At 39.2% G+C, this 16,212-nt stretch overlaps 1 protein-coding gene across 5 annotated transcripts in view; it reads right to left on the bottom strand.

The window, feature by feature from the left end:
• The window catches only part of LOC129775597 (potassium voltage-gated channel protein eag), an 84,592-nt gene that overhangs the window by 51,023 nt on the left and 17,357 nt on the right, over window positions 1–16,212 (bottom strand). For 4 of the 5 annotated variants that reach the window (XM_055780510.1, XM_055780507.1, XM_055780509.1 and 1 more), the window contains exons 3-6: window positions 7,411–7,531; window positions 7,234–7,349; window positions 6,664–6,795; window positions 1,284–1,390 (exon numbers count right to left, since the gene is read on the bottom strand). In XM_055780510.1, the coding sequence (XP_055636485.1) occupies window positions 1,284–1,390; window positions 6,664–6,795; window positions 7,234–7,349; window positions 7,411–7,531 (476 nt within the window). The remainder of the gene's footprint in view (window positions 1–1,283; window positions 1,391–6,663; window positions 6,796–7,233; window positions 7,350–7,410; window positions 7,532–16,212) is intronic. The other variant, XM_055780508.1, reaches the window with a different exon arrangement.

Here is a 16,212-nt window from a genome sequence, read left to right as displayed (position 1 = left end):
AATCAGTTCCTGAAGAGAATGATCGAATTGTTCGAGACATACAACTTAGGCGTAGTAAGCGAAACCCTAAGAAGCAAAGAAGACACGATTTTGTATATTTTTGATTAAGAATGCTTTCGGATTGTTTATACATAAGTTTTATTAATTATTCTTGTATTCAGATTTGAATTTTAATCGCATTCCATCAGAAATAGTTTTCGCATGAGTAGTAAAATAAGCTAGAAAATTTATAGCTGTCTGAAATAATGAATTCATTCATGAGTTTGTTCTAAAGGAGGAAGGAACTGTAGTGGCAAGGTCCACTCGGTAAAAAGGATAAACCCGCTGGTAGGGTTCTCAGTTCTCAGCTCAATATATGAGTGTCAATTGAATAGAGTAGCTATACATCGAGAATAAAGGCTGTCTTATCTTTGAAGTTGTACTGAATAGACGTTTTTTTAATAAGCTCTAAGAAAGAGCCTTTTTAAACGGTTTCCTTGATATTTTACGGTCGCCTATCAGGAATCTAAACGTTTCCTTCGATGACAATGGGTTTCTTTGCCTGGATGGTCGATTGGTGAACATAAACGACGCATGGACGTTGCTTGCTCGGTTGTTGCTCGGTGATTCCCATTCGGCTGAGATGAACTAACAAAACATACTTCACTCGACAGATGAGTCACAAGTATTTTAGCGCTCCAATTCTATAATACTAAAATAAACCAAACGCACGAATTCACGTTCGACTCGACTTATGGCATAGGGTCTTATAAGTTGTTATTTGACAATATCATACAACAAAATTATGCAAATGAAAATTAACAAATTTGTCTTCGGTTTATCCAATGCTAGTACATTTAGTAGATGTCATTAGGATGAAAAATTATCGAACCGATTATTATCACATAAATAATTTCTTCTCAACTTTAATATCAGATAGCACAGTTGTTGATAGTCTTTTTTGTATTTTCATGTTAAATTTTCATTGTACAGTGCAGAATATACCGCACATTTTATTTTTAAAAAGAGGATCCTTGGTCCTTCATGGAACTCACTTTGGTGGAATTGATTTATTGATTTAGCTGATCAATTCTGTCACTAGACAAATAGAATCTAATAATTGACTATATTCAAGTTTTGACTGTTCAGTTATTAAATAATTGAATTATACTCATATTTTAATAACTTCCCTAGAAACTAAAAACGAATTGAAACGAACAAAACTTTTATTTAGTACATCTCAAAAAATGATCCAAAAAAAGGATACCATCAGCAAATGAGGATTGCATATAGATTGAACTTACATGAGCTAGATTTGATTGCTTAGTAGGATCCTTCAGCGTAGGTAAATGCGCGCTGAATTGACGACTTCTGGTTACGGAACGCGCCAGTTTTGCGAATTTAGATAATCCTTTGTTAGTTTGGTGAGCACAAAAATACACACAAATCGGAAATAGGTTAGGAAAACAGACAACTAGTGGTGATAATCAACCAAATATTTTTACTCAAGCAGAAAGAAAGCATTAAATATTTTGTTTTTCGAATCTACTACATCCTCTATATCTACAAGCGAATTGGATATCAAAATATTTTCATTAAACTAATTTTTGTTGGTATTTTAGTCCGATTTTATTTTACATTACAGTGCAACCAAAATGTTGTTTCTTTTCGTTTCTAATTATGTGAAAATTTATTTCAATAGCCCCCTTAAGGTTTGAAGCAAGTACTCTACATAGACGGAATGGAATGGATGAGCAGATGATTCTGTCGACTAACTTTTAATGCTAATCGAACACTAAAAATAAAAATTTGGCCACGTGGTTTTAAAACAATAAATGATACCTCTTGAATTTGTTTCGAATTTGAATGACGGAAAACCGAAGAAAGATCAACGTTTTCAAAAGAATATTGAACACCTACAAAATGTATATTTATCATATTCAATCCATTTATTGGACAGAATGTAATTTCGATTGAATAGTTGATTTATTTTTTCCAAAAAAAAAAAAATAACTCAAAAACTATAATATCATCAAAACTCGGGTCAATGTAAAAAATTGTTTGTTTAAGAAATTTCGCTGAAAAAAAATGATTTTAAAAATTAAAATTCTGTTTTCTTAAAAACGTATTTTGAATTTTTTTTTTAAATCATTGAAAATTAAAATTATTTTTTCTCAAAAACATGCTTTTTTTCTAAATTCTGAAAAAAATGATATGAATAGCTGTTACAATTCCCAACAAGTTGTTGTTAGAAATATCTTTTCGCTGTAAAAGTGCCCATCTTCCGATGTATGGACGACTTGTTGGAAATTGTAAGGGCTATTCATGTTATTTTTTTGAAAATTAAAAAAAAATACGTTTTTGCGAAAAATAAATTTCAATTTTTAAAATAATTTTTTTGATGAAAATTTAAACAATGTTCTACATTTCATCCTTTGACCCGAATATTTCAAGTATGCAAAGTTGTTTAAAAAACTCATGTGTTTACACTCACAACACTTCTCTGCTATCTGAGATGGTGCTGCCAACTCCTAAGACGAGTTGGCATGAAATTCGTCATATACGGCATTAAAGTCGACGAAGACGTGGTGCGTAGGGACTTGGTACTGACAGCACTTTCGGAGGATCTACCGCAGGGTAAAAAATCTGACTCGTCTTCAAGCAACCAGGCATGAATCCGGCCTGATAACTTCCCACAAATCCGCTGCGATTGGCAATAGGTAGACAACGAAAGAGGAACTGGAATAGAGTTTGGTATGCACCATGCAGGATCGTGATTGCACGGTAGTTCACACAATCCAGCTTGTTACCGTTTTTATAGGTAGGTAGGCTTCCACTCGTCCGGTAGCTGTTCCACGTCCCATATTATGACAATCAACCGGTGCCTACACAGAGTTCCTTGAAGAGCTCCACTGCGAGGCCATTCTTACCAGTTGCTTGGTGATTTTTTTTAGCTGAATCATGACCTCCTTAACTCAATTCATCGTAAAGGATGGAATGTCATCGTTTTTCGCTGAACCGGGTTTGTCGTGTCGCTCGTTACAGCATGGATGTGCGTGCTGCATCCTTCTCGTTCAGAATCACTCTGCACTTGTTGTCTTCAGAGGTGAATCGAGGGAAACAACCTCAGTTGACGACCGCCGGCACCGCAGCTTCAAGACACTGTTAGTATATTTGGTTCCTGCAGTCGTCGTAAGCGGTACCTCGATCACTGATGTACTCAAGTTGGAAACTGTGCTGGATGAAGGTGCTACGTACGGCCATGTTCTTGGAGACTGCAAAATTCATTGGTATTAGGCCATTTTCGTAGGTTCGAGCAGGGGTGCTGAACCTACTAATTACCCGTTTGAACTCCTCTGGCTGACCTGGCCATTGTCATTAAATTAAAACTTCATAATTCAATTCTACTTTATCGTAATTGTAATATCATTCCTGCGGAATGTTCTGGTTGTGCCTTCATTGGCTAGTTTGACTTCTAGTTTCGCAAGAGCATCCATTAGATCAAACCCTCTCGTATTGGGAGACTACTCCCTCACTCCACTGCAAAGGCGCTGAAGTCTACGCCGATGACGAGGGGCTTCCGACCAATGACATTTCGATTAACTTGCCAAGCATCATGTCAAATTCTTCTTTCGTCCATCTCGGGGGTGCCTAGCAGCGTTTCACGAACCCCTCTTGTGTAATGGTTATCGTTTTCTGAATGGGGTATTTTTCCGTAGTCATTATAGCTGACAGTCCCGCTTTATCGGCCAACCAGTATCTGTTATCAGGAGACACCCTGTACGGTTCGGCTATGATTGCTAGGTCGCACTTCGTTTCCACTATGGCTTGCTAGAGCAATTGTTGTGCCGTATCACAGTGGTTAAGGTTGATTTGGATTACCGGACATCTTGAGCCTCCTGTAACGTGGTCATTCCTTCCTTCAGCTTTGCAGAGCAGGCATTTCGGTAGCCTGCTACAGTCTTTAGCTAGATGTCCCGTTTCGCCGCATCTCAGACGATCTATCAGAGCCATTGCCGTTTACCGCATGTTTACCGTTCCTTGGCAGTGTTTTCGTGGCTATTTCCGTGTCTCCGGAAGCCTTCCTTAAACGTGTTGATAAGGAAGTGTCTTTCAGCTTGAACTGGTGATTCAAGAATTCTCTCAGTTCGTCTACCGTCGTGTTCTCATCTAGATTTCTTCATTCAAGCACGGTTTCTTGTGATAGTGCTCGAACTTTTGCCGTTTCCCACAGCGATTTCTCTACCAGCTCTTTATAGGCTAAGCTCTTAATCGTCGGATATGTTTTCAACTCGAAAAACATTTCACTCTCCTCAGAATATCAACATAGGTTGTAGCGTCTACTTTTGAAACAATCAAAGCATCTGGTTTCTATGACTCTTTCCGGGGTTTCGTTTTCTCTCCTTTAGTTTTTCTCTCAACTTTCTGCCACTCGTTGGGATTTTGGTAGTTGTCACTATTTTCTCTACTAGTACCTTCGCATGCATCTTTCTGTTTTTTTGCTTACCTTTTTTCTTCTGGGGTTTGCCTTCTTCGTTTTCTGGTTAATGGGGTAGAATCTTCAATTGGGGTAGAAACTACTTTCTTCGGTCTATTCTGCACAGCCTCTTTCAGCTCGTTCTCCGCCTTGTCTGCTCTTGCTCTCCAGGAATGCTGTTCACGATCAGCTGCTGCAAGCACTGATTTGATTTTTATCGTGAGGTTTCTTATCACGACGTGAACATTACTGCGAGGCTTGATACATTCGTATAGTTCCTCATATGCTCTCTTGGCGTCACTTAACTTCGATTTTTCATATTGTAGCGTGGGTTTGTGGCTACTTATTTAGTTTTTGTGCTGGAGACTGGTTGGATATCGATGATCGCATCACTTGACTCCTTCTGGCAAAGATTCCTACCCCTTCGATTTCGCTCTCGATTTCTGTGGAATTTGTTTGTAACTTCATATTTTGTTGGGTTCCCACTTCGGTCCCCACTTAGTTTCCGGATAAGTCTCAGTAGCTTTGAAATACATCGGTTGATCACACACCGCGGGGCATCACAAATTGAGAAGGAATTAGCCGGAATCCAAAAGTCGGTCGTCCTCAGCATCTAAGTGAGGGTCCGAAAATTCATTGACAAGGACAATGAAAAGAGCCATACACTGCGATTTAGTTCTAAGGTATTTTATGACTACTGGTGTATGCATTAATATGCCAAGAAACGACATTTTCAAGCCAATCGAAAACACACCATTCATAAGACTAAGTCCTTCTTTCATTTCACTCGTACACAACACATCAAAGCCCATGTTTCAATCCAATAAAGAGGTTGTGGATTATGCTGGACTATCGTGTCACGACAATCATGCCCTTCGAGTGGTAAACCAATTCAACACGTGGAACAAATTATCAAGGCGAAACGAAGTTCTTATAAATTATTAATGTTGTTGATTCTTTACTTTAGCTCATTTTCCTCTTTTGTAAACTGCATTAAAAAATTAAGGATTTCATCATTGTGATAATATAACAAAAATAAAAGAGTGTTATTTCGTTTTCAGCTAAACGAAATTACATAATGTTGAAATACAGATACAGAGTTTTGCAGATCTAAATATTTCTAGATCTCAATGAGACAACCTGGCGCAAACGAAAATAAGGAAGATTTTCATTCCATATTGAAGCACGTATTTGCCTGTTGAGCGCCCACCACACTTGAATCAACAATCTTGCGATGAGGCAAAGCTCAACACCGGTCATTGTCATTTTCGATGCAATCCAACAACATTCAACAGGCATCACGTGTCAGAAGCCTTATAGATGCCATCGATTATATCCCACTCGCCGTCCTCGCCAAGTATTGTTGAACACTCTCGAACGTGCAGCACGGTACACAATGTAATTCACTCCAAGCTTCTTGAATGCAGGGCTCACTTGTTGATTCATATTAATAAAATTTTGCACTGACAAAATGATCCGACATGCAAAACGATATCGATCCATGGGTACTGGAATGGGCTTCCACTTCACCACGGTTGGATGCTAATAAGCATTAGCTTATTTTTAATTCAGAAGATAGGTTTTTAAAGCTAACTACTTTTTCAGTATATAAATTTTTACATTACTTTTTACAAGATTAAACTATTTATTCTAATGCAACTCAACAACTCAAACACAGGAAAAATAACCTCCACTAAGGAATCAAGTACTCTTAGCGGTTTTGCGAGGTTACCCATAGTTGAAGATTTCGACCAACAAAGTAAAACAAAATAAGTTATAGAAAACAATTTCAAGCTTTACTCTTTTTGGAATTTTGACCAAAACAGCTTAGGCGTTTATTATACAGCAGAAGCGTTCCGCTTAGATTGAACTTGCATGTTAGCGAATGTTTAATATAAAGATGGAAAAAGAAAAGTCAGGAGGAAGGAATCACCCGAAAGATCACTTACCGAGAACTGTGATAGTAAGAGTGTATTAAAATAGTAAAGCCAAGCAGCAAAAGAGTAAATTGACAAAAAATTAAAGTAACCCAACTCAAGGAGGAAAAATAAATCATATATAAGATAAGTTGCATCCTTTACGGAGGCAACGCTCAAAGTGAGAATGAGAATGTTGAAATATGCGAGTCATATTTTATCTTGATGAAGTAGAAAGAAAACAAAACCCACTGGGGAGAACAAAAAAATAAATCATATTCTCGAGCTCACCTCCCTTCGTATCCTCACTGTCAATGGGTTGTTTGAGCGCTGTGATATCGCGAAATGTGAGCAAAAATAGCACGACCAAATCCCGCTCGTTTCTGATGGGCGCCACTTGCAGCAAGAGCCATAGTGGCGTTTCTGGAACGGATATTTGAATAGATAAATTAATTACCACCATGCGATGTCAAGATTTTTCCATGATACAATACTACATTGTTATATTTTAAATTTGTGTGGAAATGACAGTGTAGTGGTAAACTCGAAATATTTTTAAAAATTGTAACATTCAATAATGATGCATTTTATTATCAAACGGCACATTTTAGAGTGAAATTACATTAACTGGCACCAGTAATTTCATTTATAATGAGTATTGTCCCTCTAACCTCGAGTAAACCGCGAGTAATCGATCGGAACCTACTAAACATAAATTCAAGTTGAAATTCTGTATAAACAAATCATGATTTAGTGGCTCCGCAAAACTCATGCGATTGGGCTTTACAAATAAATGAATTGGAAGAAAAATAAATTATAATAAGTAAATGAGTAATGATTAAAAATAAATCCACTACTTACTATTTTTTTTATAGAGCAGAATTTCGAACTGATCATGCTGCTGATGCTCCAGCGCATACTCCACCCTCGCTACAGTTTCCTTCTCTGTCAGCTCACCGTACATGAAGCCACATCTGCTAAAGGATACGTGAACGGTTGCATTGACGGGTAACAATTCAAAGATGGTTTTATACATACCTGCACGATTTCTGCATAACCTCAGCGCGATTATATCCACTAATTTTACAAAAGGCCTCATTGCAGTAAACAATTGGAAAATCAACGATTTGAGCATTTGCTAGCAAGAAGGAACTGTCCGCTGAAATCGGCAAAAAGAATAATTGTACATTATTTAATGAAAATTTCCATTCATTACACATTACAGAGTTAACCGAAAAGTTTGTATAATTTGCTAAAAATTTATCATTATTAGTTTTTTTGGTGTGGTATAAGTCGCGTGTCTTTCGTTTCATTCGAGAAACTTCTATCGCAGGAGAGATCGACTAGTGAAGTTTGACCCCAAAATTCAAAATGATTGCACAGGGTGTCGACTCAAAACCCGAAAAAAAAATTCCCTGATATTCTATGATTATCCAGTAATATTTCAAGAAAAAAATCTTAGAATTCTGTAGTTCTTAAAACATTCTATGAACTGCCAAAACAATTAAATTTTAACATCAGTCGATATCTTCCAATAAATGAATTGTTTGCGATTTTTAATTGAGTTGAACGACGATTAAGAAGTGTCGTAAAAGATGAAAAAATTGATTTATTGATACAATTTAAAGTTATTTTGAAGAATCAAAATAATGAAATCAATGAAGGAAGAATCAAGAGAGAATACGGCTTTCGTTGCTGGATACATTAAAGTTTCATAAGCTTTGAAATCAACATTTCTTTGCATCTCAGATGGTTGCAGGATTTTTTTTTTTTTTAATTCGTTTATTTTTACAGGCTCAGTTACTTAAGTTTAAAGGAGCCGAATTCTTAAATATAATTTTAAAACTATATATATAAACAATTTTCTTACATCTATGGTTAGTAAGGTGGAAAACCGATTACTCGCGGTGTACTCGAGTTTAGGAGGGTGACATATTTTTAGGAGAAGGATGGGATATAAGGAAATTGTAACAATGTTGATGAACACTCAATTTATAAATCTATTAGTATATCTATAGTGTATTTACATTTCAACTTATTCTACTATTTATAGCAAGGGGACGAATTACCCGCAAAGAAGGAAAGGAGGGTATAAGGATGTAGGGGCAATCACACACGAAGATCTATAGCTTTAAGGAAAACATATATATGGGACATGTAATCAAGGTCTAACCGAGCCAACACATCTCTCACCGGCACATTGGGCTGTCTTCCTCGGGCCCGAAGGGAGTTTTTTAAATTCGGTCTGGCGACCAGATACACCTCGCACGACCAAACAATGTGCTCGATGTCGTGATAACCTTGGCCACAAACGCAGAGATTGCTGCTGGCAAGATTGAAACGGAAGAGTAGTGCGTCTAACGAACAGTGATTGGACATGAGTCGGGAGAAGGTGCGAATAAAGTCCCGACTCAAGTCCAGACTTTTGAACCACGGTTTGAGGCTAACCTTAGGGATAATCGAGTGAAACCACCGGCCCAATTCATCTTCATTCCACTTGCGTTGCCAGTTAGCGATGGTATTTTTGCGGACTAAAGAATAAAATTCATTGAAGGCGATTTGACGCTGATAAATATCGCCTTCAATTGCACCTACCTTTGCTAATGAGTCAGCCCTCTCATTACCCGGAATGGAGCAATGTGAAGGGACCCAGATGAAGGTAATGACATAACAGCGTCTGGATAAAGCACTCAAAATTTCTCGTATTCTCTCAAGGAAGTACGGCGAGTGCTTTTCCGGCCTCACTGAACGGATAGCTTCGACAGAGCTAAGACTATCCGTTACAATGTAATAGTGTTCAACAGGTCGTGTGGCGACGCTGTCCAGCGCCCAATGTATTGCTGCCAATTCAGCAATATACACTGAGCAAGGATTCTGAAGACTGTCTGAGGTGCTAAAAAATTCGTTGAACACTCCAAATCCTGTGGACTCGTTTATAGTGGACCCATCAGTAAAGTACATATTATCACAATTGATACCCCCATACTTTTCATCGAAGATCGTTGGAGCGATCCTCGATCGTTGGTAATCTGAATATCCTTGGATATCTTGCTTCATGGACAGATCAAAATGCACAGAGGAATTGATGTAGTCAGGGAAACAAACACGGTTGGGAATATACGAAGAAGGATCAACCTGCATGGAGATGAATTCATGATATGAACTCATGAATCCGGAGTGAAAATTTAGCTCGATCAGCTGCTCAAAATTTCCGATCACCAATGGGTTCATGACCTTACACCGGATGAAGAACCGAAGAGATAATAAATTGAAGCGATCTTTTAGTGGGAGTAGGCCTGCCAAAACCTCGAGACTCATGGTATGCGTTGAGGGCATACATCCCAACGCGATACGGAGACAAAGATACTGAATTCGCTCGAGTTTAATGAGGTGTGTTTTGGCAGCTGATTGAAAACAGAAACTGCCATACTCCATCACTGAGAGAATAGTTGTTCGATACAACATTATAAGATCTTCTGGGTGGGCTCCCCACCAGGTGCCGGTAATTGAACGGAGAAAGTTTATTCTTTGTTGGCATTTTTTACTCAGATACCTAATATGGGCCCCCCAAGTACATTTGGAGTCGAACCAGACCCCAAGATACTTGAAAGACATAGCATGAGTGATCGGTTTACCCAAAAGTTGAAGCTTTGGTTTTGCTGGTCTATGCTTCCTAGAAAAAACCACCATCTCTGTTTTCTCCGTGGAGAATTCGATCCCTAGCCCAATGGCCCAGGTTGAAAAATTGTTCAAAGTATCTTGTAAGGGTCCTTGCAGGTCGGATTCGTTTGGTCCTACGACAGACACCACTCCATCATCTGCAAGTTGTCTTAGGCTGCAATTTTGTGTAAGGCAATTGTCGATGTCGCTTACATAGAAGTTGTACAAAAGGGGGCTTAAACATGAGCCCTAGGGGAGGCCCATGTAAGAAACCCGACTTACTGCCGAATCTCCGTGAGAAAAGTTCAAATGTTTCTCACAAAGCAAGTTATATAACATATTATTCAATAGAGGCGGCAGACCCCGAGAGTGTAATTTGTCTGACAAAACCTCTATTGAAACAGAATCGAAGGCCCCCTTTATGTCCAAGAATACTGAAGCCATTTGTTTTTTTTCGGCGTAAGCCATTTGAATTTCTGAAGAAAGCAACGCAAGACAATCATTCGTCCCCTTGCCCCTGCGGAACCCATATTGTGTATCTGAGAGTAGGCCATTCGTTTCAACCCATCGATCAAGGCGAAACAAGATCATTTTCTCCAACAATTTCCGTATACAAGACAGCATTGCTATTGGGCGGTACGAATTGAAGTCGGACGCGGGTTTTCCGGGTTTTTGAATAGCTATAACTCGTACTTGTCTCCAATCATCTGGAACAATATTATTCTCCAGAAACCGATTGAATAAATTCAACAAGCGATGTTTCGCCACATCAGGGAGGTTTTTCAGCAAGTTGAACTTAATTCTATCCGATCCCGGAGCAGAATTGTTACATGAGAGCAGAGCAAGAGAGAATTCTACCATCGAAAACTCGGAATCAAGATCGCACCTACCTTGTGGTATATCTCGAACAATTTTTTGCACAGGAGCGGAATCAGAACAAACCTTCCGTGCAAAATTAAAAATCCTTCGATGTGAATATTCTTCGCTTTCATTCGTTGAAGAGCGATTTCTCATGTTTCGAGCCACTTTCCATAATTTTTTTATTGACGTTTCTTGTGACAAACCTCCCACGAAATTTCGCCAATAAGCACGTTTTTTCCCTTTGATTAAGTTTTTAAATTGATCTTCAAGGGCTAAATACGTTTGAAAATTTTCAGGGGTTCCACGTTTCCGAAAAGCTTTAAATGCATTCGATTTTTCTACATAAAGCTTGGAACATTGGCTTTCCCACCATAGATTGGGAGGCCTTCGGGAAATGGTGGAACCTGGGATGGGTTTCGTTTGAGCGCGAACCGCGCTGTCATAGATCAAACGAGAAAGGAAGTTATACTCCTCCAATGGAGGTAAACCATCTCTGGAATTGATGGCTAGAGCACTCGCGTCCGCATATTTTTTCCAGTCAATGTGTCTTGTGAGGTCATATGCCATGTTTATAGATTCAGAAGAATTCGACCCAATGGTGATGGAAATTTTGATTGGCAAGTGATCACTACCGTTGGGGTTCTGGATTACATTCCACTTGCAATCTAACGATAGTGAATTCGAGCAAAGCGAGAGGTTAAGAGCACTTGGGTTAGCAGGAGGTTTAGGTACACGTGTTGTTCCCCCAGTGTTCAAAACGGTCATATTGAAGCTGTTACAAAGGTCATATATCAACAATGAACGATTGTCGTCGTACTGTTCCCCCCAGGCAGTTCCGTGAGAGTTGAAGTCTCCCAAGATCAATCGTGGCTCAGGAAGGAGTGAGCACATGTCATCAAGTTGTTTGCGGCTAACCGCAGCTCTCGGAGGCCAATACAAGCTGACAACACAGAGGTCTTTGCCTCTGATGTTTGCATGACAAGCAACAGCTTCGATGTTGCAGGATTTGTCGGACGTGAAATTTTGGCGAGTTTTTCAATTCATCCATCCTTTGATGCACCGTGTAAAATATGAAACCCGAAGCTACCCAAATTCAAGAGTTTTCCTACTCAGTATCGAAAGTCCAGTTGCAGATCGCGTAAAATGAAGTTGGTGCCGTCCGTCGATACCAGAAGTTTGTTCAACGATATGTTTTCCTGGCCTTCTTCGGAAGCTGCAAGTTGATCTGATGCTTGAGAACTTCCCAAAAATATTGACGTCATGTAAAGATTTACCACCTCCTTCTTGAGTCCTTTTGTAGTCTTGTTCAAAGATTCGTCGAAAACAACAACAATGTATAGCTTGTATTATGCAAGGTTTTGTTCTAGCTCAAACTCATAATACTGGGCCGTACCAAACATCATCATGAAGCTCATTTTATCAAGCCCTAGTTGGACCTTCTTAGCTTTCTGGCTGCCATAAAACATTGTTCTCAATACAACCAAGTCTTTTTCAGCGGTGCGGAATGATTTGTAACACACTATTTCCAGACACAACAGTATATCAGCTTCAATAGCTAGTTTTTTAACCATGAATATATCGATAGTTTTCGGAGGAGAAAAAAGGAAGATAATTGGTTAAAGTTGAACTGTAGGTACTGAATGTATAAGTAAGTGATCAATTGAAACACAACCTAGAAGTGCACGGTTCGAATTCATGATGTCTATACGGAACAATAACCGCATACTGGCTAGTGTCGATTTGATTCAACCATGACGAAATCTTCGAATCTTGCAGCCAAATGCCTTCAATGCCGAATGCCTTACATAGTACTATTATACTTCTTCTGTTACAGATAATAGTAATATTTTCTGTAACATAGAAAGCAGTTTATTAAAAAAAAATTGCAATGCAAATGCAAAACTCCATACTTTCGCTTTAGCTGGCAGTCGGTGAAGAATGATTTTATCGTGCCTTTATTTCTGCTTACACAAACATATCTGTTCAATACCAGGAAAAAACAGCTCGAATGTAGAAGCCGTCTACTTTTATTCCTGTCATTGTTCGAATTCCCTGATATTCCCTGATTTTTGAGGCATAGGTATCAAATGAAAGATCTCATTCCTATTGATTATTTGCTCTTAAATTTAGTATGTTTATGTTGTCATTATAATAATGCGTCAATGGGTGATTTCAAATTTCTGACTAGAATACAGTACATCATGAAAACAATAAAAAAGTGAGTAATGAAATTCTGAAAAAAAATTATGAATAGTTTCTTCGTAGAGAAATATACTAATAATATAGATACTGTACTAAGAACTAGAAAATAAAAAAATTAAAAAAACTTCAAGTTAAACGTTTTCATAGTGATTAAATATAATAATAAAATTAAAATAATGATTAGGCAAGTAGCAGTTAGCAGTTATCACACCTCATCCTTCATTAATCTGGGCCATTGATTAGACTAAAATAAAATTATGGGGCATATGATGAAACAACTAACTATAGATAATATGAGTCCGAAAATGTGTTTGATTTCAGCGAGTTCACATATTTCGAAAGTAGGTACCATGGAATGGGGTGAAATTGATCACATGCGACCACCAAAACGAATCCTTTTTTATAGCGTTATTTAAGGCACTAAGATGACGGCGCCAGTGGTTGTATGGTTAGCGTAACAGCCTCACAATCCGATCGGCCTGGGTTCAATCCCAGCTGGCGTCGTTGGGATTTTCTGAGGCGAAAAATCTCTGGTTACGTCTTCCTTCGGAGCGGAAGTAAAAGAAGTTGGCCCGGCTCATGAGTTGTTGAGTCTGATAGGTAGGAACAGGTGGAGTCGCCTCCCTGATGTCGGTGATTGGCACTAAAGTGGCGGAAATAGGCCGACGAAAAATAAGCGAAGATAAAAAAAAAAAAAAGGCACTAAGCACCTATAATGTCATGTCGTATGCCGAAATATATTAGAAGATTTTAGTTAAGTAATACTAAGCTTGATGCTTGATTATTCTACATACATTTGTCCATACATTGACCGATATTGAGTATGAAAATTTGGAGTAGAACTTAGAGAAAATAACTATTTAGAAAAATCACACTTTTCCAATCGATAATAAGGACAACATCAACCGCTGGAAACAAACTACACTCCAACAGAGCTACAGTCAAACTTTGCTATACACGGAACTTGGAATCATCATTTCAACATCGGAAAACTTCCTGTCAAAAAAATGAGCACATAAAAAACCTAAGTTGAACACGTACAATATATTAGGCTGTCAAAAAAGTCCTGCGGTATTTCCGCGAGGTGTCGTTGTAAGCGCGTAGTTCTAGTTGTATTCATTGTATCGAGTCATACTATAGCTTGTTGGAAAGGTATTTTAATATAGTCCTTGACAGTGTTTTGTTTGGTTAAGTCGTTCGTGAGTTAAAGTCTGCTTCATTTAATATTGGAACAAATTGTTTTGCTCATTGTGGCGCTCCTAGTGGACGGATTTGGAAACTTTTTTCACCCACGTGTCGGGAAATTCATTACCTTTCACCATGTATTTATGTCATAACACCAAACGATAGCATTTTGTAAACAACCGCCATGGAAGCCGAACGGAGAGATAAAATTGTGCACAGTTTTCTTGAAAATCCATTGTTGTCGGCATCTAAGCTAGCTAAACAGCTTAAAATGCCCAGAAATACCGTATGACGTGTTATCAAGCAGTACAAGGAAACATTGACGACGGCTCGGAAGCCGCATTCGAAGCGTCGGAGTGGAACTGTCGACCGGAAACTGCGTGGGAAAGTCATCAAGGCCGTCAAGAGGAATCCCAATCTTTCAGACCGTGATTTGGCCAAAAAGTTCCAGGCCGCTCACAGTACGGTGCGACGAATTCGTCTCCGGGAAGGAATAAGGTCATTCCGAGTTAGCAAACAGCCAAATCGGACGCTGAAGTAGAACAATGTGGCCAGAATCCGTGCTCGAAAGCTGTACGACCAAGTGCTGACCAAGTTCGACGGTATTCTGATGGACGATGAGACCTACGTGAAGGCGGACTTTGGGCAAATCCCAGGTCAAACATTTTATTTGGCGACGGCTCGGGGGGATTTACCTGCAAAATTTAAGTTCGTGTTTGCGGATAAATTCGCCCGCAAGTACATGATTTGGCAGGGGATATGCAGTTGTGGACAGAAAACCAAAGTCTTTCTCACTGACAAGACAATGACATCAGAAGTCTACAAAAAAGAGTGCCTACAGAAACGGATTCTGCCGTTTATTCGTGCCCACGACCGTCCAGTAATGTTTTGGCCGGACCTCGCAAGCTGCCATTACAGCAAAACGATTATGGAATGGTACGCAACGAACGGGGTCAGCGTAATACCGAAGGACCTCAACCCCCCAAACTGCCCCCAGTTCCGGCCGATAGAGAAATACTGGGCAATCACGAAGCGGAGGCTTAAGGCAAAGGGAAAACTTGTTAGGAACATGACTCAAATGAAGAACTGGTGGAATCAAATCGCCAAAACGGTGAACGAAAAGGGTGTGCGCCGCCTAATGTGCCGTATTACGGGAAAAGTACGAGAATTTCTTCGAAACAGCAATGAATAATTTTTTTAATTTTTTTTATGAGAGTAAAGAAAATGCTACATTTGTATGAAAAACAAATTATGAATTCGTTAATAAATGACTGAACTACACGCAATTGTTTGTGTTCCAATATTAAATGAAGCAGACTTTATAGTGTCGCAAATATGGAGCAAAATAAAGAGAAAATCCGACATATTTTACAGTACTACTATGACAAAGGCAAAAATGCATCTCAAGCTGCCAATAAAATTTGTGCAGTTTATGGACCCGATACAGTTTCCATTTCCACCGCACAACGATGGTTTCAACGTTTTCGTTCTGGTGTAGAGGTCGTCGAAGATGCGCCACGCTCCGGAAGGCCTGTCATCGAAAATTGCGACAAAATCGCTGAATTAGCCGAGAAAGACCGGCATAGTAGCAGCCGTAGCATCGGCCAAGAGCTGGGGATAAGTCATCAAACCGTTATTAACCATTTGAAGAAGCTTGGATTCACAAAGAAGCTCGATGTATGGGTGCCACACACGTTGACGCAAAAAAACATCTTTGACCGTATCGACGCATGTGAATCGCTGCTGAATCGCAACAAAATCGATCCGTTTCTGAAGCGGATGGTGACTGGCGATGAAAAGTGGGTCACTTACGACAACGTGAAGCGCAAACGGTCGTGGTCGAAGCCCGCTGAAGCGGCTCAGACGGTGGCCAAGCCCTCATTAACGGTCAGGAAGGTTCTGCTGTGTGTTGCTGTGTGGTGGGATTGTCAA

Source organism: Toxorhynchites rutilus, chromosome 3, assembly GCF_029784135.1.
Source record: "Toxorhynchites rutilus septentrionalis strain SRP chromosome 3, ASM2978413v1, whole genome shotgun sequence".
Lineage (NCBI taxonomy): Eukaryota > Metazoa > Arthropoda > Insecta > Diptera > Culicidae > Toxorhynchites > Toxorhynchites rutilus.
Note: the sequence above shows the minus strand (reverse complement) of the source record. Positions and strands in the feature narration are given on the sequence as shown.